The sequence below is a fragment of the Dipodomys merriami genome, unplaced genomic scaffold (genome assembly GCF_024711535.1).
Source record: "Dipodomys merriami isolate MVZ:Mamm:240054 unplaced genomic scaffold, mDipMer1.0.p SCAF_2, whole genome shotgun sequence".
NCBI lineage: Eukaryota > Metazoa > Chordata > Mammalia > Rodentia > Heteromyidae > Dipodomys > Dipodomys merriami.
In genome coordinates this window covers 11,777,888-11,802,141 of record NW_027203381.1, presented here as the reverse complement: position 1 = coordinate 11,802,141, position 24,254 = coordinate 11,777,888, and the positions used below count along the sequence as shown (strand labels likewise).

The 24,254-nt window shown below is 42.5% G+C and overlaps 1 protein-coding gene across 7 annotated transcripts in view; it reads left to right on the top strand.

The window, feature by feature from the left end:
• The window catches only part of Nedd4l (NEDD4 like E3 ubiquitin protein ligase), a 303,787-nt gene that overhangs the window by 243,366 nt on the left and 36,167 nt on the right, over positions 1-24,254 (top strand). For 5 of the 7 annotated variants that reach the window (XM_070029050.1, XM_070029055.1, XM_070029056.1 and 2 more), the window contains 8 exons: positions 1,579-1,745; positions 4,797-4,929; positions 6,407-6,583; positions 9,312-9,386; positions 11,181-11,240; positions 16,912-17,043; positions 17,842-17,961; positions 19,064-19,261. In XM_070029050.1, the coding sequence (XP_069885151.1) occupies positions 1,579-1,745; positions 4,797-4,929; positions 6,407-6,583; positions 9,312-9,386; positions 11,181-11,240; positions 16,912-17,043; positions 17,842-17,961; positions 19,064-19,261 (1,062 nt within the window). The remainder of the gene's footprint in view (positions 1-1,578; positions 1,746-4,796; positions 4,930-6,406; positions 6,584-9,311; positions 9,387-11,180; positions 11,241-16,911; positions 17,044-17,841; positions 17,962-19,063; positions 19,262-24,254) is intronic. The other 2 variants (XM_070029053.1, XM_070029054.1) reach the window with 2 other exon arrangements.

Sequence of the window (24,254 nt, the reverse complement as noted above, 5' to 3'; positions counted from 1 at the left end):
AGACAATCCGGTTTCAATCTACAACCCTCCTCCCCCACATACACATACACATACAATCTGCAACATTCCAACAAGTTAGGCTGTTACTGTCTTGGACTTTGAACTCTCTTAAGTTGCTTGTAGCACTCGAAATTGCTTTGGAGTGGACAGGGTGCTTTAGCAGATCTCTCTCCATTCCTAATGCATATGGTCTACAAATATGGCACGTAGGTAGGCGATTGCTTGTATTAGGAGAGCTCTCCTCTAGAAATTGCTGTTTGGGAATAATTAGCTGTCCAGAGAAATTTTTCTTTTTGTCCTGCTGGCATCATGACCACTTCATTTTCTGGTCATATACCTGTACCCTAGGTCCCGGTGGACCTTCTCAGACAATGCTGTGTCATTAAACATGGTTTTTAGACATTGTCCATTAGATGTTTTTCTCACGTTATTCTGCAAACCCACATGGAACACGGCCTCTCTGTGGCTGGTTTCACATCTGTTTGCAGCTGTTGCGTATACGTGACACGTGAGTGATATATTGTGGGCAGTCTGACCAACCTCCTCTGACCGAGGCCACATGTCCAGGCACTCCTTTCACCATGGGCTCAAGTGGGTGGTAGGCCCCAGGGGAGGTAAGATTTGGTAATCCCAGCAACAGATTTTCATGTCAAATGCAAGGAATTTTTTACACTCTTCTTGCCTTCCAGCTGCAGTAACCAGTGAATTACTTGATTTTCCAGTGACTTTGCTAGGGGATGTTAGGAAAGCAATACTTAATGCGTAAAGTATGCGCTGTAAAAGTGCACCTCTGATCGTGGTACCCTGAGGCCTGTTTGTGCAACAGCTTCCAAGCTACTTCTGGCTCCTAGACTAATAGCAAATGCACAGTGGAGGCTTTGCCACCTCCTCCCCTGGGGATGAGCAGAGATGTGCCCCCCTGGTCGCCCACACCGAGCTTTGTTACAATGCATGTGCGTATGGTACCGCTTAGCTCATGGGGTTAGGAGAATGCCAGTGGTGACAGCTGTGACAGGCCCATGTCATTACCTTTGTTCAGCCCTGGAGGCCTTCATGTCAGAATAACCAACTGAAATGTGAAAAGAGTACAGGGAGACTTAAGAAACAGACTCCATAACCCACCCCATGTAGCCCCCACTTCAGTACAGATATCTCAGAGAGTGGCATGATTAATTTGCCTATTGGTCCAAAACAAATTATTTATTTTTGTCGATTGTGGCCTAGGTGCTGTTCCTGAGCTTTTCTGCTCAAGGCTAGCACTCTGCCACTTGGAGCCACAGCTCCAAGTCTCATGGACTTTCCTGCCTAGGTTAGCTTTGAACTGCAATCCTCAGATCTCAGCCTCCTGAGTAGCTAGGATTATGGGCATGAGCCACCGGTGCCCGGTAAGGTTTTTGAGACTTTAAATGGATTTCTTTTAAGTTTTTGAGGGTAGTATATCAAATTAGGACACAGGAAGCCCTTACAAGACCCAGAATACAATAGAGCAAGGCTAAAGACTTGGAGAATATGCTGTAATTGTCTTTTCCCTAGAATCTGAAGACCAGCTTGAACCCATGATTTGATTTCATTCCACAGCACGGGTGGGAAGTGGTAGACTCGAGTGACTCAGCTTCTCAGCACCAGGAAGAGCTTCCTCCGCCTCCTCTGCCCCCAGGATGGGAAGAGAAAGTGGACAATTTAGGCCGCACTTACTATGTGAACCACAACAACCGGACCACACAGTGGCACCGACCGAGCATGATGTGAGTACCACGGCTGTCAGGGTCACTTGGACATGACTTGCCCCACACAGTTAGATGCCAGCATAGCCACTCTTACATCAGTAACACTGCCCTTAGTTCAGGTACAGCTGTAGAATCGTCAGGTCCACATGGCAGGATGCTATTCTTAAAATCTATTTTTCTTAGATTTATCTTAATTTGAAAATTATATTATGAATAGCTTCTTCCCTCTTACTCAGCTTCCTCTCCTGATTGAGCCAGTATGAAAAACAGCAAGTTTTCCTTTAAGTTTTGGAATTCCTTCCTTCCTTCCTTCCTTCCTTCCTTCCTTCCTTCCTTCCTTCCTTCCTTCCTTCCTCTTTCCCTCCTTCCCTCCCTCCCTTCTTCTCTTCCTCCTTTCCTTATTTTCATTATTTACCAGTTTCAGGGACAAGGGGTGCAGTTAACCCTTTGGTTTCTGAGGAAATTTTAAAAAGTCTTTAGGGAATCTTATTGTTGGATCATATTTTATAGCAAGACCTAAATCTATTGGTATACAACGAAAAGCAAATTGAAAGTATTAAAGAAAGAAAATAAATTCTTAGAAAGTATGAGCTTCCTAGTAATAACCAAGAGTTATGTTAAGAGTTATGTTATGAGTTACTTTATAATTTTCCATTTACAATAAAGGCAAATGTATCCAATAAGATAATTTTCTGTCCAAACTCGAAAAGAAATATGTTGACAATCCTTTTTATAGAGGTGATAGTAATCTTGTGCTCAAAGGAATTCTTTTGTTTTAGGTGTTTTATTTTGGTTTACTGGTCTTTTTGGAGACAGAGGTTCAGTATGTAGCCAGATTGTCCTTGAACTCATGACTGCCTGCCTTAACCTCCCAAATGTTGGGATTACAGGAATGTGCCACCATTCCCAGACTTTGAAAGGTATTCTTACAAACCCCGTATCTTTAGAAATTACAAAGATATTGTAAATGAACAAGAAAGTGGGTAGAGAATGTGGCCACTTCAGCTGGTGGTATAGGTTTTAATTAATTTCCAGCTAACATCTGCAGAATTGGGAATAGCACATAGTAGATTTTGCATGAATCTCTGAGAAGGTCTTGTGTCTCACTAGTCTTGGCTACTTTGGATTGCCAGGTGGCCATTAGCTCATTGCTCTCAGCATAAACATCAAGATGCTGGGGCAATTAGTAGACATGGAAATGACTTCATTGATTCATTCATTCCCATTTCTTTCCATGAATGAACCATAGCTATTGGGAATATGGAAAGCATTTGACTAGCTCTTTGCATCTACCTCAGCTCGTGAAGAACCTTGCAGCCCATACCCTAAGCAGTATGCCACTCTCCTTGGCCGATTAGGACAGAGGTATCTTACTCAGCTACGCACAGAGTTGCCTCCAGAGTTTCAGGTGAAACCAGAATCACACAAGACCATGGAAACTAGACCACTCACTAATCACAGCAGAAGAAACACTGATAGCTGATACATACATGGAAAATTGTCCAACTTCATTCATCAGGACCATGCAGATTGCAAGTGTATATTTGGGGAATAAAGAAATAATTGCTATGTTTTTTAACCTTAAGTCCGCAATGAGAAAACACTTCACACATTGCTTAAATATTGTTTAATCACCTTGGTGATTTTTGTGATGGCTTCAAAGGTGTTTACGTATATCCAAACTCTTCAAAACGGGTCTAATTTCTTATGAGTCAGTTGAAAGAAATACTATCTTTGGTGACACTGTCCCAAAGAACCAAACTAAAGCAAACCAACACTTTGTATGGTGGTGGTTCATCACTCATCCAGAGACCAAAGGAGATGTTCTGATGTGGGCTTGCTGTGGTTTAGGAAGAAGTCAATGATGTGACTGTCCCCACCAGTAAGGCACCATTGCTGAAGGGAGAGACTGAGCCAGGAATGACACCTGCAGAACTCCATGCACATAAGGAGGTCAGCCTGTCCATGGGCTCAATTTGCAGGGAGCAAACAATAGAAGGAAAAAGTTTCTACAAACAGCCTCTCTGTCACCCCTGCACATTCATGGTAATCTGAATTGACCTAAAGCCCCTAGATCCAAAAATTATCGTTACAAGTTGTGTTGATTCACTTTGCTATCATGAGGTACTCCTATAATCCCAATACTAAAGAAGCTGAGGTAGGAAGATCACAAGTTCAAGGCCAGCCTGGGCTGCATAGTGAGAAAACAAACAAAAAAGACTGTCTTAGGAAACAAGAATGCTAGACGTACAAAGTCCTAGGATCAAAGTATTTTCATCATTCAGTTTTCACAGAATACCTTAGCACTCTTTAGAGGAAAATTGATATCATTAGAAACTACTGTTACCAGAGTTCAAACTCAGGACCTTGTACTTGCCAGACTTCCTTCCTTGGGTAGCACTTTGACATCTGAACCGTACCCCCAGCCTAACTTTGTGCTGGTTATTTTGTAGATAGAGTTCATAGTCTTTTCTGCCAGGGTTGAATTCAAACTTTGATCCCCTAGATCTCAGCCTCTTGAGTAACTAGAGTTACAAGTATGAACCACTGGCACCCTACTGGTATCCCTTCTCCTCCCAAAAAACAATTAAGAACTCCAGCCAGGTGGCAGTGGTTCATGCTTATAATCCTAACGACTTAGGAGGCTGAAACCTGGAAAAATTGTGGTTCAAAGCCAACCTGGGCAGAAAAGTCTGTGAGACTCTATCTCCAACTAACCAGATGTGTAAGGAATACCAAAAGGTGTGTATCCGTTTTAGGCATCTGTCACTTTGGTATCCATAGAGAAAGAAGGAGTCCTGGATTCAGTCCCCCATAGCTACAGAGAGATGACTGTGTACCTGATGAATCGTCAGAATACTGTGACCCCTGCTTTGAAAGCTGTGTTTACCTGATTAAGATGAATTATGCATACACTATAGCCAGAATGAGGCTAAGAGTTCCCTGTTTGTCAATATGTGATACCAGAGTCTTAGTTGGCATGTGGCTGGCCCTGGGTAAGGGTTGATCTAGTTGTGATCTTGTTCTGAACACCCCTGATCTTCTCGCCCTCTCTCACCCTGCTGTCAGGGATGTATCCTCCGAGTCAGACAACAACATCAGACAGATCAACCAGGAGGCTGCACACCGTCGCTTCCGCTCACGCAGACACATCAGTGAGGACTTGGAGCCCGAGGCCTCGGAAGGTGGAGAGGGCCCTGAGGTAGGCTGTGCTTGAGCTGCTTTAGACTTCCCGTTGTTCATAGGGTGCTTCTGTGTTGTATCCCTCCTCTCAGCCCTGTCAGGAACCAATCACAGCTGACTGATTCCCATCTGGCTCTTAACTGATTTAACAAGTGCTTATGAAAACCATGTTTGAGGGCAAGGGGCAGAGCTCTGTGATAGAGCCCTTGCCAAACATATGCAAAGTTCTAGATTCAGTCCCCAACACTGAGGAAAAATTAGAGAGAGGAGAGAGGGAAGGAGAGAGGGAGGAAGAGGAAGAGAAAGGAAGAGAAAGAGAGAAGGGAGAGAAAAGAAAGGAAGAAAGATGTTTGACCAAGTGCTCTTTATTATTATAATAAAGTGGTCTTCATTATTGCAGAAGGGAATAGCATGCTTAGAAGGAAAGAGTCTCACTTTTTAATGTATTTTTCCACAGCATTTACTATGTTTCATTAAATGACATCAAAGTTCACAGATTTGAGCAATTGTTGAGTGTTATCAACTAGAATTTTTTGGTTTGGTTTGGTTTGGTTTTGTCAGTCATGGGGCCTGAACTCTGGGCCTGGGCACTGTCCCTCAGTTCTTCAGCTCAAGGCTAGCACTCTACCGCTTGAGCCACAACACCACTTCTGGCTTTTTCTGCTTATGTGGTACTAAGGAATAAAACCCAGGGCCTCCAGCATGCAAGGCAAGCACTCTACCACTGAGCCACCTTCCCAGCCCCTCATAGACCAGTTTTTACAAAGCCATTTTGACAACCTGAAAAGAGATTTCTGTTAGGAAGAAAATGCAAGTTTAGATTGATAGGAATGTTTGTAGTTTTTCCCTTTAAATGGCCATAGATCATTACTGAAAAAGAATATGAATTAAATGAGAAATCAGCACTAATCTCAAACTTCCATGTTATGTTGACTGCTGTTTACTTAGTGGAATTCCATTCTCTTTAGACCTTGTGTTGGAAAGAAAGTCTTTCACAAAATGTTTCCGAAATCATAACAACAAAAGCAGACTCATGATGCCATAATAAATTGACTGAAGTTATTTTACATTAAGGTTTAATTACAGCTAACAGTGTCTGTGCTGTTTTTAGCAGTTAGAGTAAAAGAAAACCCAGTAAAATCATGTCTGAACTCCTGAGATGTTTGTAACCTGTTCATTTGGTAATGGATCTGGCCCTAAGCCACTGCCCAGGAACATGGTAGTATGATGAGTGATCACACACAGCCCACGGCCTGTCTCCTTCATACTTGCCTTAGGCCAGTTAGTTACCCTCTGCTCCTCTGTGTCCTGTGTTCATTGAAACAGTGATCCTATCTTCCTCATGATTATCATGAAGACTGTGAACCTCATGGTAAATGTTAAGTAGAGGTTAATTATAGTTCTCCTAATGCTTATTATTGAGTGTTTTTGTTGAGGGGAGGAGGGAAGGATTTCCCAGTTCCTAGCATTGACTTGACTTTCTTATTCCTTAAAAGCCCTGGGAGACCATTTCAGAGGAAGTAAACATGGCAGGAGACTCCCTCAGCCTGGCGCTGCCCCCGCCTCCCGCCTCCCCAGTGTCTCGGAACAGCCCCCAGGAGCTGTCGGAGGAGCTGAGCAGAAGGCTTCAGATCACCCCAGACGCCAATGGGGAGCAGTTCAGTTCTCTGATTGTAAGTAGTGGTCTTGTGTGAAAGAACAGCCAAGCACCCATCTTCCGGTATTGGTAGCTTTAGGAAACTCTAGTGTGGCAAAGCTAGTTACCTGTGTTGTTTTCCAAAGTCTTCCTTCAGAGAAGCAGGGCTTCTAAGATTAGCCCAGGAAGGTAAGGATCTTTATGATTTGGAAAGCTCACACGCACACACACACAACAAAGGGCAAATGCTAACTAGTTCCTAAGGATGGCAGTTCCTCCATTAAAAATGGCAACCTGGAACCATTTTTAGGGAGGACTACAAAATTGTCAAAGCAAACTACAAGCTTTCTGGTTCTTTAGTCAAGGGTATTTTCATTTTAAAAACACTAGCTTCAGTTAGATGAGTTGCAGGTATTGATTATTTGTTTCACATTAAGAGCCTGTGAGTGTTTTTCAAAAAGAGAAATGGCACTGAAATGAAAATGTAGTGCTTAAATGGACAGGAAAGAAAATTCCATATATGGTACATTTGAATTGGTAATACAGTTGCTATGGAAACTGCACAGGCCATGAAACCCTATGTTTCAAATGTATAAAAGAAAGAATTACAAGAATTGTAACAGATACACACCTTTAGTCAACCAAGTAAAAATAATAGTAATTTTCTCCAATGTTGGCATTTCTAGTTGTTTGTATAGGGGGCTTTGGAATGTTAATTATTTTAGAAACGTAAAACATCTTTAATACCCAAGGGCCACATTACATTATATATATATATAATATACATTATATTACATTATATATATATATATATATATATATATATATATATATATTATATGTTGATTTACCTAGAATGTCTAAAGGAGCCCTTCTCTAGTTTTGCTTCTCAGGGTCATTCTGATTTCAGTGACAGTATTTTGAACATTTTGCTCAAGAATAACTCCATGCCTTTCACTGTGCCTGGTCTCTATCACAGAGCATTTTTACACATGATTTCTTGTCATTGTGAAAATGTTAGTGGGAGGAAAACAAGGGAAGGGGTAATAATGTTTGACAACACATGTACTTACTACCTTACATACATAACTGTAACCCCTCTGTACATCATCTTGACAATAAAATTAGTTTATTTTTTTTTGCCAGTCCTGGCACTTGACTCAGGACCTGGACACAGTCCCTGAGCTGCTTTTGCTCAAGGCTAGCACTTGAGCCACAGTACCATTTCCAGCCTTTTCTATCTATGTGGTACTGAGGAATCGAACCCAGGGCTTTATGCATATAAGGCAAGCACTCTACCACTGAGCCAATAAAATTAAATTAAAAAAAAAGAAAATGTTAAAGAATACAAAATGTTTAAAAATAATACATGCTACAATCTTAGGTCATGGATAATTCTGCTAATGAGACCCTTGGCTGTTATCATTATTCAGAGCTATCAGACTGTGTGTAATTACATAGAATACAAACAAGCAAGAGAAATGCTATACATTGCATAGGACTGTTTCTTGAACTGTATCAGGAAACTGAAAGTATAGAATCCTATGGTCAGAAGTAGGATGAGGTGGTTTTGTGACTTCATGTAGATACACAATCCAACTCATTCTTTGTTAACTGTAATAATAAATGTTGTGTTGGGAGCTGATGGCTCAGGCCTGTGATCCTAGCTGCTCAGGAGGCTGAGATCTGAGGATTGCAGTTCCCAGCCAATGTCAGCCCAAGCAGAAAAGTGATAGAGCCATCAACCTTGGGCAAAAAAGCCAAGCAAAGAGCATGAATCTTTGAGTTCAAATCCCAGCACTAGCACAAAATAACAATAATAATAAAAACAGATGCTGAGTAGCCATCTATTGCTATTTCTTGCTCCTTTTGGGGGAATTTTTGGAATTTATCCAAAACTGGCATCTGAAGCAGGGGATACATGTCTTCTAAATCCCCCCATACACCCCCCCCCGTACTAGGTAGGGCTTGAGCTCAAGGTCTGGATCAGTGTCCCTTAGCTTTTTCTCTCAAGGCTCTACCACTTGAGCCACAGATTTAATTCTAGCTTTTTGGTGGTTAGTTGGAGAGAAGAGTCTCATAGACTTCCCTGACTGGGCTGGCTTCAAACCATGGTCCTGGGATCTCAGTCTCCTGAGTAGCTAGAATTACAAGCATGAGCCACTGGCCCCTGGCATGTTAACTTTTTAAAGCTGGTTGCTAAGTGCTCATCGGTGCTGCAGGGGCTCATTGTATCTCCTTCCCAGTAGTTTTGATCTCCCTGTCTAAGTTTTGCTATTGATTCAAAAGACCATTCAAAATCCTAGTCTGAGCCAAGTGATGGTGGCTCATGCCTGTAATCCTTAGCTATTCGGGAAGCTGAGATCTGAGGATCCCAGCTCAAAGCCAACCCTGGCAGGAAAGCCCATGAGTTTCTTATCTCCAATTAACTGCCAGAAAAATCAGAAGTGGCTTTGTGGCTCAAAGTGATAGAGAACACTAGCCTTAAGCAAAATAGCTCAGGGACAGTGCCTAGGCCCTGAGTTCAAGCCCTATGACCAACAACACCAAAAAATCCCAGTCTGCTAAAAACACTGACACTTCAAACAAGACGACTTAACTCTCCCGGAAGAATGCTATCCTTGCTCTGAAAAGATATTGCATGTTATTACCTCAGAACATCTGAGAGGGATTCCTAGGAATGATTTTTGAGAATGCTAACAATACCAGTGCAAGCCATTCTCAGAATATTCCCATTGACGCTTGCTGTCTTTCCCTCCCTGCAGCAGAGAGAACCTTCCTCGAGGCTGCGGTCCTGTAGTGTCACGGATGCTGTCGCCGAGCAGGCCCACCTACCACCGGTAACCCACGCTCATTTCCCATCAACAGCTGGCTCTTCAGCTTTGCTTTATGATCAAGGCTGCTGAGAAAGAGTTTTTCCTGTGTGTCACATAAACAAGACAGTTGAAATTTTTCTAGCAAATTGCCACCAGAGTCTCTAAAATGCTAAGACGCTTCATGGCTATAGTTTTACTCCCAATTTCACACCAGTGCTGATGTCATTACTTGACCGAAACTACCTGGAATGTTAACAAATTCTTTTTACTTGATTTGGCCCTTGCAGTTGCAGCCTAGGGAGCTGGACTCTGACGCTCAATGGTCTCTTGAGCCCTTTAAACAGGAAGAACTCTTCTTTGTCACGACCAATGGCCTAAACTTTCAATTCCACAAAGCCCCTGTGCTCTCTTTAAAGACAGCTAGCTCTGTGATTGAAGGACTGGCTATTGCTTGTTCTCTCCCTCCCACAGAGCTTCTATCAGCAAACACAGATGCGATAGAAGGCTTCATAATAGCCAGTACGTTTTACAACATTTATTCCAATGGAAGGGCGGGCTCCCATGGATTGCCTTGGAAGATGTGTGGCATCAATATTGCAATGAAGAAATTTTATATAAATTTCTTCCTTCTTTTGGAAGTGAATATTGTAGGCTTTTCATAACTGAGACCTTTAATCGCTACAAATCCTTGGTTATTTTTGACATACTTTATTACATATGATTTTTTTTTAAGTGAGTATATTTAGCCAGGTGTTGATGGTTCGCCCTTGTAATCCTAGCTACTCTGGAAGCTGAGATCTGAGGATCACAGTTTGAAGCCTGACCAGGCTGAAAAGTCTGAGACGCTTCCAATTAATCAGAAAAAAAGCTGGAAATGAATGGCTCAAGTGGTAGAGCACCAGCCTTGAGTGAAAAAGCCAAGCAAGAGTGCAAGGTCTCAAGTTCAAACTCCATTACCAGCACAACACACACACACACACACACACACACACACACACACATTTAAAGCTTTGAGCCCAGTGTCTTCCTGATCATGTACATTTTTACTTGTCTTTCAAGGGTATAGATATAGATCTTAATATTGTATGTTTAAGAACTGAATTAATGAAGGAATGTTCTAGCCAAGGCAATAGATTCTGCTATGACTTAACTCTGAGTAGGTTGGCTAATAGGAAGTCTAAGAGCATCTTTTCGGGGATGGGTTATGGTACACCCACCACCAAAGAAAAATAATCAGCTATGATTATTTCAGCTCCTCAACCTAATGATTCTGTGATTTTCCTTGATGAGTTAATAGCACTTTGCTCTTCTTTCCAAAATCAGTGTCAATTTGTTTTGCAAAGAATTCACTGGCCTGGAAATCGATTTCTCCTTCTTTCCTTGTTCTATATGATGCTGGGTCCTCTCTGATCACCACTGTGGCCTCTCACCTGAACTCTGTGTCTGGCAGACTTAGGATCTGCTCATCTTTGGACAGTAGGACACAGCTGATTGCTTTTCCATTTTTCTCTTAAAAGTTGTCTCACTGTCTTGAGGTGGTCATTCTTCACTCAGATCAAGGGTGCAGCTTGAGCCACCAAAGGTGGCATAGGTGCACAGTGGGGACCATACTTCTCCTCAGCTGCTGATCATCGGGGACTGCTTAGCTTCATTTAGATGAGATGAATTGGAAGGGAGGTGGGGGGGGGGGGATTGATCTCATCTCACCTGATCTCCTGTCACCTGCTTATGACTCTGCCACAGACATGATTCTTGATTCATTAAACCCTTGGGTGGTCGCCTGAGTTGCATTCACTGATATAAATTGTCATTTAACAGCCCAGTACCCCAACTAGGAGAGCACGTTCGTCCACTGTGACGGGTGGTGAGGAATCAACGGTAATGACCTACTTTATCAGACATTAATGGCAAAAGTCTCTGGGGGTGGTTAATGTTTTGATTAATGGTGAATATGTTCTTTTAAAAATAAGGTCATCTTTTTTGTGCTACTGAGATGCACAGTTCTTATTTAATGTTCTCATTTTGGGGGTTGTTGAAAGGTACTAGGAACAATGGAATGACTTTTTTTTTTAGTCCCATTTTTATTAGAAATATTGTCAGGCTTTGGCCAAATGTGTTGAATTAGACCACTTAGAATATAGGCCTGCCTTTTATTGTCAGTCCTCTTGGTGAGCTTTTCCTTGTTAAAATGCTTGGTTACGATAGCTTGCTTGAAAGATGATCCAAAAAGCCCACCGCAGTTGCCTAAGGTTGTGTGTGAGTCCTGGCTGTGTGCTCTACTGCCATCTCCCAGACAACATTCTTTAGTTTTGGTGGTGTTGGGATTTGAACTCAGGGCCTTGTGCTTTCACTTGGCCTGCTTGCTCACAGCTGGCCCTGTACTAGTTGAGCCACACCTCTAACTTTGGATTTTTGTCACTGTTGTCTTGCTGGTTATTTTGGAGATGGAGTCTAGCAAACCTTTCTGTCCAAGCTGGCTTCAAACTGTGATCCTCTCTATCTCAACCTCTTGAGGAGCTAGGATTGCAGGGGTAAGCCACCCACCCTAGCAGCATATCTTTTTACCAAGGGGCCAGACTTTGTTTCTGACATGGAGCAGTGGCGGCCTTTCTCAGCCACAGAAATACACATATGTTGAGATTATTATCCCGGGCAGGGACCACACTAAACATATTTAAATGATCTGGAAAATTTTCTTTTGCTTAACACCAATTACTTATTATTCTTAGTCATTAGTGTGAATAATTTATACTATTCATGTGTATGGATAGCTTAAATTTGACTATGTATTTTAAGCTCATTCTGCTTGATGGCTAAAGTCAGGGAAGTTTGTGTTGGTAGTTTATGGTTGAGCTGAGGAAGCTATTTGAAGAATTTCCCTTATTGTGTCACTTGGGTTGTGTTATAATTGTTACTTGTGAATAACTTTTAACTACAGATACAATAACTGATTTTCTGAAGGATGTTGATTTCCAGGAGTGATTTAAATACACTGTTAGAATCTAATGCTCAGTACTTTATAAAAGAAAAAATCAAATTAGCAATCAAGTAACAAGACAGAGTATAGTACTGAGCTGCTGTTGTTTATTCAAGAGTCATATTGGAAACACCAGACTTAGCCTCCAATAAAATTCAAAGGAATTCTTCATGAACCAACTTATTTCCTGCTGTGCTATGAGAGTAATGAAGCTGCAGGACAGACCATTCATTTCATGAGATGATTTTGTATTTTGTATGCCCCTGAACATCTCTTTATGTATCATCCATTTTTATGTTTATTTAATTGACTTTACATGCTTGAAGTCTTCTAATGGCTAATGTTAGCAAATGATCGAATAAACCAATTGCTCTAATACCAGACTCCACAGTAAGAGTTGCCAATCAGGACAAGGCTCCAGGGTAAGAGTTGCCTATCAGGACAAGGTGACCCATTTAAATGGGATCCCAAGAAGCTGCCTTCTTGTCTGTACTTTCTCCCCTCCATCAATGAATTAAAATGTGGGTTTGGTTTGCCTTTTAGTTTTTTTGTTTTGTTTTGTTTTGTTTTTTATCAGTTGTGGGGCTTGAAGTCTGGGCCTGAGCGCTCTCCCTGAGCTCTTCAGCTCAAGGTGAGCACTCTACCACTTGAGTCACGGCGCCACTTCTGGTTTTCTGGTGGTTTATTGGAGAAAAGATTCTCACGGGCTTTCCTGCCCAGGCTAGCTTTGAACCCTGATTCTCAGATCTCAGCCTTCTGAGTAGCTAGGATTACAGGCATGAGCCACTAGTGCCCAGCTTGTGTTTTGGTTTTATCTGCTGTTATGCTGTGCTTTCCCAGTACTTAGGTAGGTTTTCGAAGGCTCACATCCCTTTCCCAACCATCCCTAGCCTCACTGCTCTGGACTTACTCTTTTCTGTTGTGTCTCTTAGCATGATTTTTACCTCTTTCCTCATCTCCTGTTTCTCTCCTCCCCACCCTTCCACACCAAATGTATGCCAAACTGGTGACCCTGTGGTTGAGCATCTCATTCTTCACCAGTGCCTTCCCAGTGCTGTTTTGTTTTAATTTTAGAGGGAAAAAAACTCATGTTGTATACATAATTTTGTTTGTTGTCATTCTTCCTTGGACCTATTAATAATGGGTTAATTTTCAGGAATGTAAATGCACCACAATTCATACCATTTTCCCTACTGAAGGACATTCGGGCACTATGCAGTGTGTTGTTGTAACAATCCTGGTGCATCTCTCTTTCCATAGAGTGGGGTTTTTTATTAGCTTATTTTTTTTATAAGAACTAGATTCTGATTCTTACTTGTGGAACTACACACCGCAAGTACAAGTACACCCTGGTATTGCTTTCTGATGGGCTGAGCCAGAGTTGTCCCTTTGAGATAGAAGAAGAGCATGGCCCAGTCCTTTAATCCACCTTGTACAGATTCTAAAAATAAAAGGTACCCCTGTGTCAGGGTTTGAGCAAGTCTTGAAGAATCTGTGATGCACAGGGCCAAAAATGCATATTGCAGCTTTCTCAGTTTAAACATACTGGGCTTCTTTGTTTTAATTAAAAAAAAGAGAAGCCACTGTGAAGTTGTGGTTAGTGCCTGGTTGGCACCATGAAAGACAGTTAAATATTTGGTCTATAGATTAAAAAGTGAGAAAATATTGGATTTAGCTAAGCAGCGGGTATTTCCTATTTGGGGAGTCCCTAATTTTTTTATTTTTTTATTTTTTATTTTTGCTTTGCTAGTCCTGGGGATTGAACTCTGAGCCCTTTTTGCTCAAGGCTAGCTAGCATTCTACTACTTGCCACAGCACCACTTCTGGCTTTTTTGGTGATTAATTTGAGATAAGAATCTCATAGACTTTCCTGCCTGGGCTGGCTTCAAACTGCAATCTTCAGATCTCAGCCCCTTAGGTAGCTACTGGTGTGAGCCACCAGTGCCCAGCTAATTCATTTCTGTAGGTGGTCTGGAGTATACTGTCATGCATGTAGCAATCATTAGAAGTCTGATTTGGCCCCGAGACTGGGCCTTTGCCACAGATGTGCCTGTAGAAGCGAAGTTAACCCTGTGCACTGGGCAGCGGCATTCTTTGTACACATTTGGAGAGGATACTCTAAAGAAACATTAATAACAGCATCTTACATAAATGCAACAAAATTATGGGTTGCCTATTCAATTCCCAATAGAAGGGAGACTATACGTTTTAATTAAATTCAGTGTTCTCTCTGCAACCTTCCTGATTTTCCATAAACTGATTAGTCTTGTTAGCTGCGGGTCTGTGAATGTAAAAATTCATACCATTGACAATTCAGTTTGAGATGATCTGTGACCCCTCCAAGTTACTTGAGTTTATTGGTTGCCTAACAAATATCCTTTCTAGAAATGCTGGAGCTGTAAAATAGATGTAAGGTTACCAGAACTGAGTGTTCTCAGAGCAAATCAAATTGCCTCTCAAAAATAAATAAATCTCCTGAAGAAGAGCGAAAAATAACAAGCTCCATTTAATATTCCATGTGTCAAAGAATTTCTTTTAATCGTATCAGCATAGTAAATCAAAATGTAGTAGTAGCTGGGCTAGAGATATGGCTCAAGTGGTAGAGCACTTGTCTACCAAACCCTAGGTACTAGGTTCAAATCCCAGTCGCACAAAAAAATAAATAATAAAAACAAACACACACACATACACACACACACACACACATACACACACACACACACACACACACACACACACACACACACGGGGGGGGGGAGGGGTCTGGGAATGTGGCCTAGTGGTAGAGTGCTTGCCTGGCGTGCATGAGGCCCTGGTTTCAATTCCTCAGTACCAAATAAAAATAAATTAAGTAAATAAATTCTTAAAAAGTAACGTTTTTAAAAAACATAGTCGCAGATACATTGTCAAAAATGCTGATTGATTCCCAGCTGAGATTATAACTTGGATTGCTAACTTAGGCCCAGCAGGAAGCAGTACTCAGCAAGCCCAGGTGAAAGTAGTCTAGAGGTAGCATTTGGGGTTTGCCATAATCTGCCTATCTTTAATGGTCATGAAAGGAGTAAGCCTTTGAGTTGATGTTTTTTCTGCTCTTGTTGAATCTTCATACCTGAGTCCAGGGTGGTGTGTGGTCAGTCTTGGAATCATCTTACGGTCCCTCTAGATCTGTCTAGGAAAATGTGGAAGAAGTAGTTGCTGTATTTTTCGCAAGGCAGTTTCTTACAGCTAGCCTTGGTCTGGCTCGGTAAACATAGTTTAGACATAACCATGGACTCAGCTGTTTCCCAGTTCCTTGGGAAGTTTCCAGTTGCTCTGGGGTGCACAGTGAGACTTAGGGAGCAGGGGCAGAGATTCTGCAGGTGTACTTCTGAACATCTCCAGCATGCTTGTTCATGCTTTCCCTAACTTGGGGTCCAGAGTGTTCTGAGGGAGACCTGTGGCCTTGTCCTTCTTCAGCAAGGCTCAGGGATAGTAGTGAACAGAAAAGATGGGACAAGGACATGAAGTTGGGTTGAGGGGAGTTACGTCATCCACCTGATTCTAAGAAGCAGTACCTGGAGGGGCGGGGGAAGACCCCAGTACGGAAGGCAGTCCGTAAAGCAGCAGTATCCTGCCTGAAGAGGCCATTCCTCCAGAAGTTTCCCTTTTACCTCTCAGGAGCCTTGGGAGGCGCTGGCAGGCATCTTCTTGCTGGGCCTCTAGCAGTTCCCAGGTGCCAGGTGGATGTCAGCCTTCCAGGGTCATTTCTCACCTCTGATGCCCCATCACACGCTGAGTCACGACACATCTGCCCTTGTCCAGAACTCCTCCATCCACACTGCATCTCTTAGACTCTTTCTTACAATCAGAAGTCTCGACTGTCTCTTGTGGTCCTGTCTTCCCTGCCCAAATAGACTCACTCTCTACTGGACATGTCCCTAAACCCAGTCACTGCTCATAGTTTGTTCACCCTCTTAAAGGGATACACTCCATGTGAGTGGACTGGCACATCCTCCAGTATGATATTCCTAGGGATTCCTCCATCACATGGCCAGAGATCTGAGCTAGGGTGTGCAGATGGCTGGTACCCCTCAGGATCCCATGCCCTCAGGGGAGTGTGACCGGGGAGAGGGACTCTTCGGGGCTTTTATGATTGGCGGTTGTGTTTAAGGTCTCAGCTGATGGGTAAGCTGAGAACTGAATGAGAAGAACATTCCTGGTATACACAGGTGTCTCATGCTCCTCCATGGCTTGAATGACCATCCACTGTACAGTTTGGCAGTGACATTGCATAAATAGCACAAATTACAATATTTTTCTCTGTATTTACAGTCTCCTTAGCAATGATTTCTTAGAATTGAGCGAGAACTGGGTGTAAAAATCTAGATGCCCCCAGCTGTTTGGGGTTCGTCTTACAGTAGAGTTGAAGCTCTTAGAAGCTTTGTTTAGTCTTCTAGAATTATTTTTTCTGTACAAATAGAATTAACTTGCCTTGTCCAGGAAATTTAATTATCCGGGTTTGTGTTACTTTATTAAACGAATCAGAAAGGTAAATGCTAGTTGTTAAATAATAATGATTTCTTGCACAAACAGCCATCAGTGGCCTATGTACATACCACGCCGGGCCTACCTTCAGGCTGGGAAGAAAGAAAAGATGCTAAGGGACGCACATACTATGTCAATCATAACAATCGAACCACAACTTGGACTCGACCAATCATGCAGGTAATGAAGATCGCCATCCAGCCTAAAATCACAGGTCATAGCAGCCGAGATGCACTTGACCTTCATTCTATTCCCAGTGTTTATGTACTGTTCGAAGGACCTGTGCCTCAAAAAAGAATCCTACAGAAAGCGGGGCACTAGTGGCGTATGCCTGTAGTCCTAGCTACTCAGGAGGCTGAGATCTGAGGATCATGGTTTGAACCCAGCCCAAGCAGGAAAGTCCACGAGACTCTTATCTCCAATTGACCTCCAGAAAACCAGAAGTGGTGCTGTAGCTCCACGTGGTAGAGCAAAAGAGCCCAGGGACAATTCCCAGACCCTGAGTTTGAGCCCCACAACACACCAGGGGTATGTGACATGGGAGAGAGACTCTTTGGGGGCTTTTATGATTGGCAGTTGTGTTTAAGGCCTCAGCTAATGGGTAAGCTGAGAACTGAATGAGAAGTCATGCATTACTTTAGTGTTTGCCTAAAGAAGACTTTGGTCTGTCCTTACATGTGTTTATTTTTTAATGTTCCATGAAAGGTAGCTTGAATAATAAAGGCCTCTTATAGTAAGTATGCAGGTTCCCTTTCCACCTTTTCCCCAAGGCTAGTTCTTATACAGGCCAGTGATTCATATTTATCCCCCTTGAATGTGTTTCCCTAACCTTTCCCCATTATTATGTTTAATTACTTCCTCCAAGCTTTAAATAGGCTAGACCTCTTATTATTGCTGTGTGTTGTTTGGGTTCACGCTTCCTAATGACACACAGGGAGATCCTCATATGAAGCTAACTTGTTTTTGCCTCCAAACTAGCTTGCAGAAGATGGTGCCTCTGGATCAGCCACAAACAGTAGCAACCACCTAATCGAGCCTCAGATCCGCCGGCCTCGTAGTCTCAGTTCGCCAACAGTAACTTTATCTGCCCCACTGGAGGTGAGAAGCGACCTCATCTAACTGGGGTCACCTCTGTCCTGTGGCTTCTCCTCATTCTCTCTTCTCTGTAACTCAGACTTCAGTTTGGCAGCCACTGCCTCTGATCAGTTATGTGTTGGTGGTGAGGGGTGTTCTGCGCGCTCCTCCATGCTTCTCTGTCTCGCCCAGTTAACATCTTGGACTCTCACACTCCTCATTCTCATTGGCTGACGCCGTGCGTGGTGACTTGTGCTGGCTCTAGGCACTCTCTCTTCAGAACTTTTACCATTCTTATTGTGTTCTGCTCCTTATTTGCCTGTTACCTCATTCGAATTGCATAATAACTCAAATGCCAATGCTTCTATTGAGTTTTTAAAACATAGCTGTTGCTTTGATCCTTTTTGTTGTTGTTATTTTTGTTTTCCTTTGACTATAGGGTCTTCATTGTATGGGCATACGTGTTTCTGATGCCTATTTGTATCCCTGAACCATTGCTGGGCATCTACTTGTGCTCTCTCCTGTTTGTGTTGTTTTAGTGCCATCTCTATAAACATCACAAATGTCAGAGTTAGAAAAGCCAATGAGTAAATGTTTGAGGTTCTGAACTTGAATGTGCCTGGTTGATGGCTGTGGGCTTCTCCTTGCTCTGGGCCAAGCTGCTTCTCAGTGGGACTGGGTGATAGCTCTTCTAGACACACATATAAATGTGGTGGGTAACAACTGTGTCATTGTGAGGGAGGGGGAGGGGGAGAAGGGGAAGGGGGTCTCTGCTCAGAAACTTGCCAATTTGTTCTTGATTAGATTGTACGCTCGCTGAGAGCAGGGGCATGATTTTCTCCACTCTGTAAGTTGTCATCCTCATAATACAGAATTCCTAATATAGACTGGTATATGGGGCATATACCAAGTGGCTTACCAAACAAAGTGATCATAAAATACCTAATATTGTGTATTTAACCAACAAAACAATGTGAAGTTAGGTGGATAGCAACATCAGTGAATGAACAAACAGGGTTTTTTTTAGGAGCTTCCAAGGAGGAGCACGCTACGGTACCCAGGTACATTTTGACACATTGGAAATAGCACATGGTAAAGAGTTCTAATGCTCATTATTATTCCTTAGGGTGCCAAGGACTCACCCATACGTCGGGCTGTGAAAGATACCCTTTCCAATCCACAGTCCCCTCAGCCATCACCTTACAACTCCCCCAAACCACAACACAAAGTCACACAGAGCTTCCTGCCACCCGGCTGGGAAATGAGGATAGCTCCAAATGGCCGGCCCTTCTTCATTGACCATAACACAAAGACTACGACCTGGGTAAGGCTGCTGTTTTTATTTCACCAGGAGGTCTGGCGTTAATCCCTTTCTTTCCTGACTCTTCCTGATTGTACAGGAGTTTGATCATCCACTCTGATGCATGGCCCCTAAGGGGCAGTGGGAGGGGCTGAGTAGGTGTCTCCTCACCTGTGTCTGTGCCACACAGCCGGGCTGGAGAATGTGGTGGCTGTGGGCTTAGACGCTGGCCACCAGATCACTGGTGCCAGGTGGGTACTCCTGGGAAGCTGTTTTCACACTTTACCACCAGTGGGGGAAGGGGCAGAATTTTGCAGTGACAGCATCTCGTCTCAAACTATTGTAACCCAATGTTTTTCTCTGTCTCTTTTCCCATCTCTATTGACATTTTTCCACCACCACCACCACCACCCCCGCCCAATTTCATTTGTCATTTTAGTGCTATAGTGTTTGTGTCTAATTAGTGTTTTGTATCTCTATTCTACGTTTTGTTTACATTTGGTTGCGGGTTAGATATACAGAGTGACTGCTGATCCATCTTTTCAGTCAGCATTTTGTCCAAATTGATTTTTCTTGTCATACTGCTCTTTCATAAGCTCCTAAATCATCTATGGTCAGAAACTTGTGTGCTGTTTTAACTTGGGCAACTTGAGACTAAAACAGCATTGAATGCCTGTCTCTGTGTTCCTCTGTCATTTCTTTCCTTTCTTTCTTTCTTTCTTTTTTTCTTTCTTTCTTTCTTTCTTTCTTTTCCTTCCTTCCTTCCTTCCTTCCTTCCTTCCTTCCTTCCTTCCTTTCTTCCTTTCTTTCTTTCTTTCTTTCTTTCTTTCTTTCTTTCTTTCTTTCTTTCTTTCTTTCTTTCTTTCTTTCTTTCTTTCTTTCTTTCTTTGTTAGCTGAATCAGTGATAGATGGTTCAAGGTACCACAGAGTTCTTTTAAAAGTCAGCTGGTATTTTCCTTCTGTGTGATCTCTAGAACTGTAATTCAACTGGAATGGGTTGTCTTTACTCTTGGCTCATTTTGATGCTGCAAGAGCTTTGTTTTGCTTCCTGTCCCTGGTGTCCTCCTCTGATTGTCTGGGTAGAATTACCTCTGGGATTAACTTTGACCTTCCATCACTTGTGCTACTTGCCTAGAACTGAGATTGTATGAAAGCTTGCTTGAGCTCGGGAGATCGTCACTCACCCAGGCTTTTAGGACTTGGATAAACAATGGACACGTACTTTAAATTCCTATCTCTGGTGATGGACAGAGTGTGTCCAGTTGATGGAACCACAGTATTCAGCTAAGGAAAATGTCTCAACCAAGGTGACCTAAACTGCTGTTTACACTTGGTCCCTGGTGTGATGCTATTCCAATCCCTTGAGAACTGGTCTAGAGGGCAGCCCACTCCCTAAAGTCCAACAAGGCGGGATGCAGCGTGTCCCCATCAGATATTCTTGGCACCTGGGGCAGCCATATGCCTTCCGGTGGGGGATGTTGACATCCTTGGCTCCTACCATTGGATGCTAATAGCTAACATCACCTGCCCAGCACAGTGAAGAACAAAACTGCCCCTGCACATTTGCAGACACCCCTCCCTAAGGACTGTGCTCAGAGTTCTCCCTGTTCAGCAGTGAAGACATCGATTCACCTGCCAACAGCACTTACCATTGGGATCTGATGACACTCATTTGGTAAACTGATAACTACTTCTGAGGCACATAATGACATGGAGAGGTTTGTCTGATTCACCTTTTAGTCTGGAGATAGTATTACAGGTTTGTGGGCCAACTGAGAATAAAAGAGACAGGCAGCTCTTTGGGAAAGAGCAATAAAATTGATTTTAGCTTTTTTTTTTTCTTTTTTTTTTTACATTAACTCAGAACTCCCTTGACCTGTAGTTCTCCTGAAGATCCAGAATCTCAGGCAAGAAACCAGATAGAGCTCCAGAAATAGGAGGTACATAATACAAAAGTCAGGGGATTAGTGCATGGAGCCACTGTGGCTTGCCAACATAAGCTATGATTTTAGTAATGTGAACGAGCTTAGTAACCAAATCCCCTAACATTTTCACGGCCTTTCACGCCACAACTGCAGTGTAATTGCAGCTGGGCAGGTTATGTTTTAAATAGCACCAGCTTTCATTTATTGCTGGCATCACTGCTGAATAAAAAAATCCAGTTTTAATTTCCATTTGTCGTTTTACTCCGATACTTATTGACCATTTCATTTAGCCAATCTTTTTTTTTTGCTGCTGCCTGTATTGAAAATCCTTAAGGTAACAAGTTGGAGATCCCCCTTCTTTTTATTTTTAAAATTTGTTTACTTTTATTATTATTATTATTATTACTGGTACAAGCCACAGGCACCTAGCAAAGATAATTGTGGGTATGTGATTGTGTGTGTGTGTGTGTGTGTGTGTGTGTGTGTGTGTGTGTGTGTGTGTGTGTGTGTGTGTGTGTGTGTGTGTGTGTGTGTGTGTGTGTGTGTGTGAATACCAGTACCAGATCTTGAACTCGGCCTGGGCTCTGACCCTTAACTTTTTCACAAACCACAGCTCTGCTTCTAGCTTCTTGATGGTTAATTGGAGATAAGAGAGTCTCATAGACTTTCCTGCCCTGAATAGCTTCAAACCTTAGTCCTCAGTTCCCGTCTGCCTGAGTAGGATTATAGATGTGAACCACTAGCACCCAGCGAAGCATATTTACAAGGGCCATTTACATAAATGAAGGCAGCATGCCAAGAGTCTATTTGGAATTAAAGCCTGACTGCATCAAAAAACAAACAAACAAAAAAGCAAAGGAGGGCTTTATTCCTGCCTGGGTCAGCCAACAAGACATGCATACATACCAGATGGTCCTGGAGAAAGCCCAGGAGGCTGGACTTGCCCCTCCTGCCCCCTAGCTAAGGGAACGTCTCAGAAGGGTGGTGTGCCACTGTGTTTATGCTTTTCTCAGGACAAGGCAGCAGCCTGCTTTTTTAACAACAAAGATTACACCTTAGTTTAAGTTATAGTTGTGTTTGCTTCCCAAGTTCAAACTAATATAGCTAATTATAGTCTAGGCATGATTGCCATTCTCTTCCAATATGGAGAGGAAAGGAAAAAAAAAACATAGTTATTTCCTTGAGCCAGCCAGAATCTCCATATTTTATATTTTTTTAATTAGGAAATCCTTCTCTTAGATAGCTGATGTGCACTAAAGAAAAAAGAGAATCAAATATTTCAAGATACCTGGTTCATTTATATTCCTGTCATTCAACCTCATTAGTATTCCAGCTACCGTCATCCCTGAAGTTGTCTTAAGTATTGTCAGGCCTTGGCTGCAAGGTCACCTTGGCTGTCGGGTATGGAGGTGGTTCAGGAGGCTCAGTGGGAGAGCTGCCGAGTGATGACCACCCATCAGCCCTCAGCTGCCCTAATGGCAACTGAAGTCATTGTTCTGAGTACTGCTAGCATAATGAAATAATAGGATTCGGCCCTTTGCGTCCTATGAAAAGTGAGTTTTCACACAAGGCCTCTTTAGCCAACCTATGAGCTGCTTTCATACTTCTTCCTCTACTCTATTCTCCCAGTACCGGCACTTTCCTTTAATCCCAGCTTCTCTCTCCCTTTCCCTCTCCCTCTCTCCTTCTCCCTCTCTCTCTCTCTCCTTCTCCCTCTCTCCCACTCGCTCTCCCTCTCTTTCTTTCCCTCTCCCTCTCTCCTCTCTCTCTCCCTCTCCCTCTTTCTCTCTTCTCCCGCTCTCTTTCTCTTTCTCTCTGTCTTTCTCTCTCTCACACCAAATATCTGATTGTGTTGCCTTATTGATGAAGTATGATTCCAAGATGGGCCTTGCCTCCTTTTGTGGCTTTCTGTAAGATTCTGTAGATGGTGGCACGGCCATTGACTACATGCTCCAGGTGCCCTGCAGTTGTGTATCACCTGGTCAGTCAGGGGTTAGCTGAGTGTAGCTTATGTAGAATTCAGTGTTTTAATTTCTCCCCCTGTTCTCAGTTCACCAGTTGCAAATGTTTACAGTTTATCAGTTTCTTGGATCGTTGAAATCCTATATCTGCTTAACATCTATTCACTCTATAAGTGTTCCATATGCCATAGAATATTGGTATCACTTTAACTAATCTTATTAAAAAATACATTCAATTCAGCGTCAACATTCATCACCAACTGCTAAGATGACTTTTTTCTTTAAGTTTGTTGTAGCCAGCAGAAAACAAAGATTGATTGGGTTTTTGTGCTCTTTCCTGATTTTTGCCAATTCCTCAAATCTATACTTAGTTACAATCTACTGATACTATTGTTTCTCCTGTTGACTCAGAAACTGAGAAAAAAGAAACCTTTCAGTATTTTGACAGCAGCAAAAGCTTTCATAGAATTGCCTGAAGCTAGAGTTACATGTCTCGAGGGTTTGCTTTTTCATTTTGGGATGATAATATATTATTCCATTTGATCATGTATGATTCTGAGCTTTCTCATCTACAGAATTTCTAACTGACATTTTAAAGTCATGGATTATCTAGGTTATGTGATATGACAGTCAGCTCTGGGACATATAACATTTAGTCAAATTCCCATTCTCATTGACTGCTCACTTAAAGACATAGATCATGTGTTCAACCTTCTAACAAGGGGTGTTACATGAGTCTGTGTTTATTCTCTGTAAAATTATAAAGCATGGCACAGGATATGAGAGTCCCATATTTCCCTTTTGATGGTTTCCTGTATTTGCTTCAGAAAAAACTTCTGGTAAACTTTGTTAAGACATACATGAGAAGTTCCTCTGTAGAACTTGGTTAGGAGCCTCGGTAAAGTTCATAGCCAGGCACATGAATCCATAGAGTGAAGAAGACAGTCTAAGGGGTGGTCGCATGACTTGCCTGTCAAAAGATTAGGAATCTCTGCTTAGCATCCCAACATTGATGGTATGGTATCAGGATTCATGGGGGGACATTATGAACACTGAACACCATACCTTCTTTGGAGTAGAACACATCATCTTCCATCCCGGTTTCCATAGTAAAAAAAATCACTGCTAAT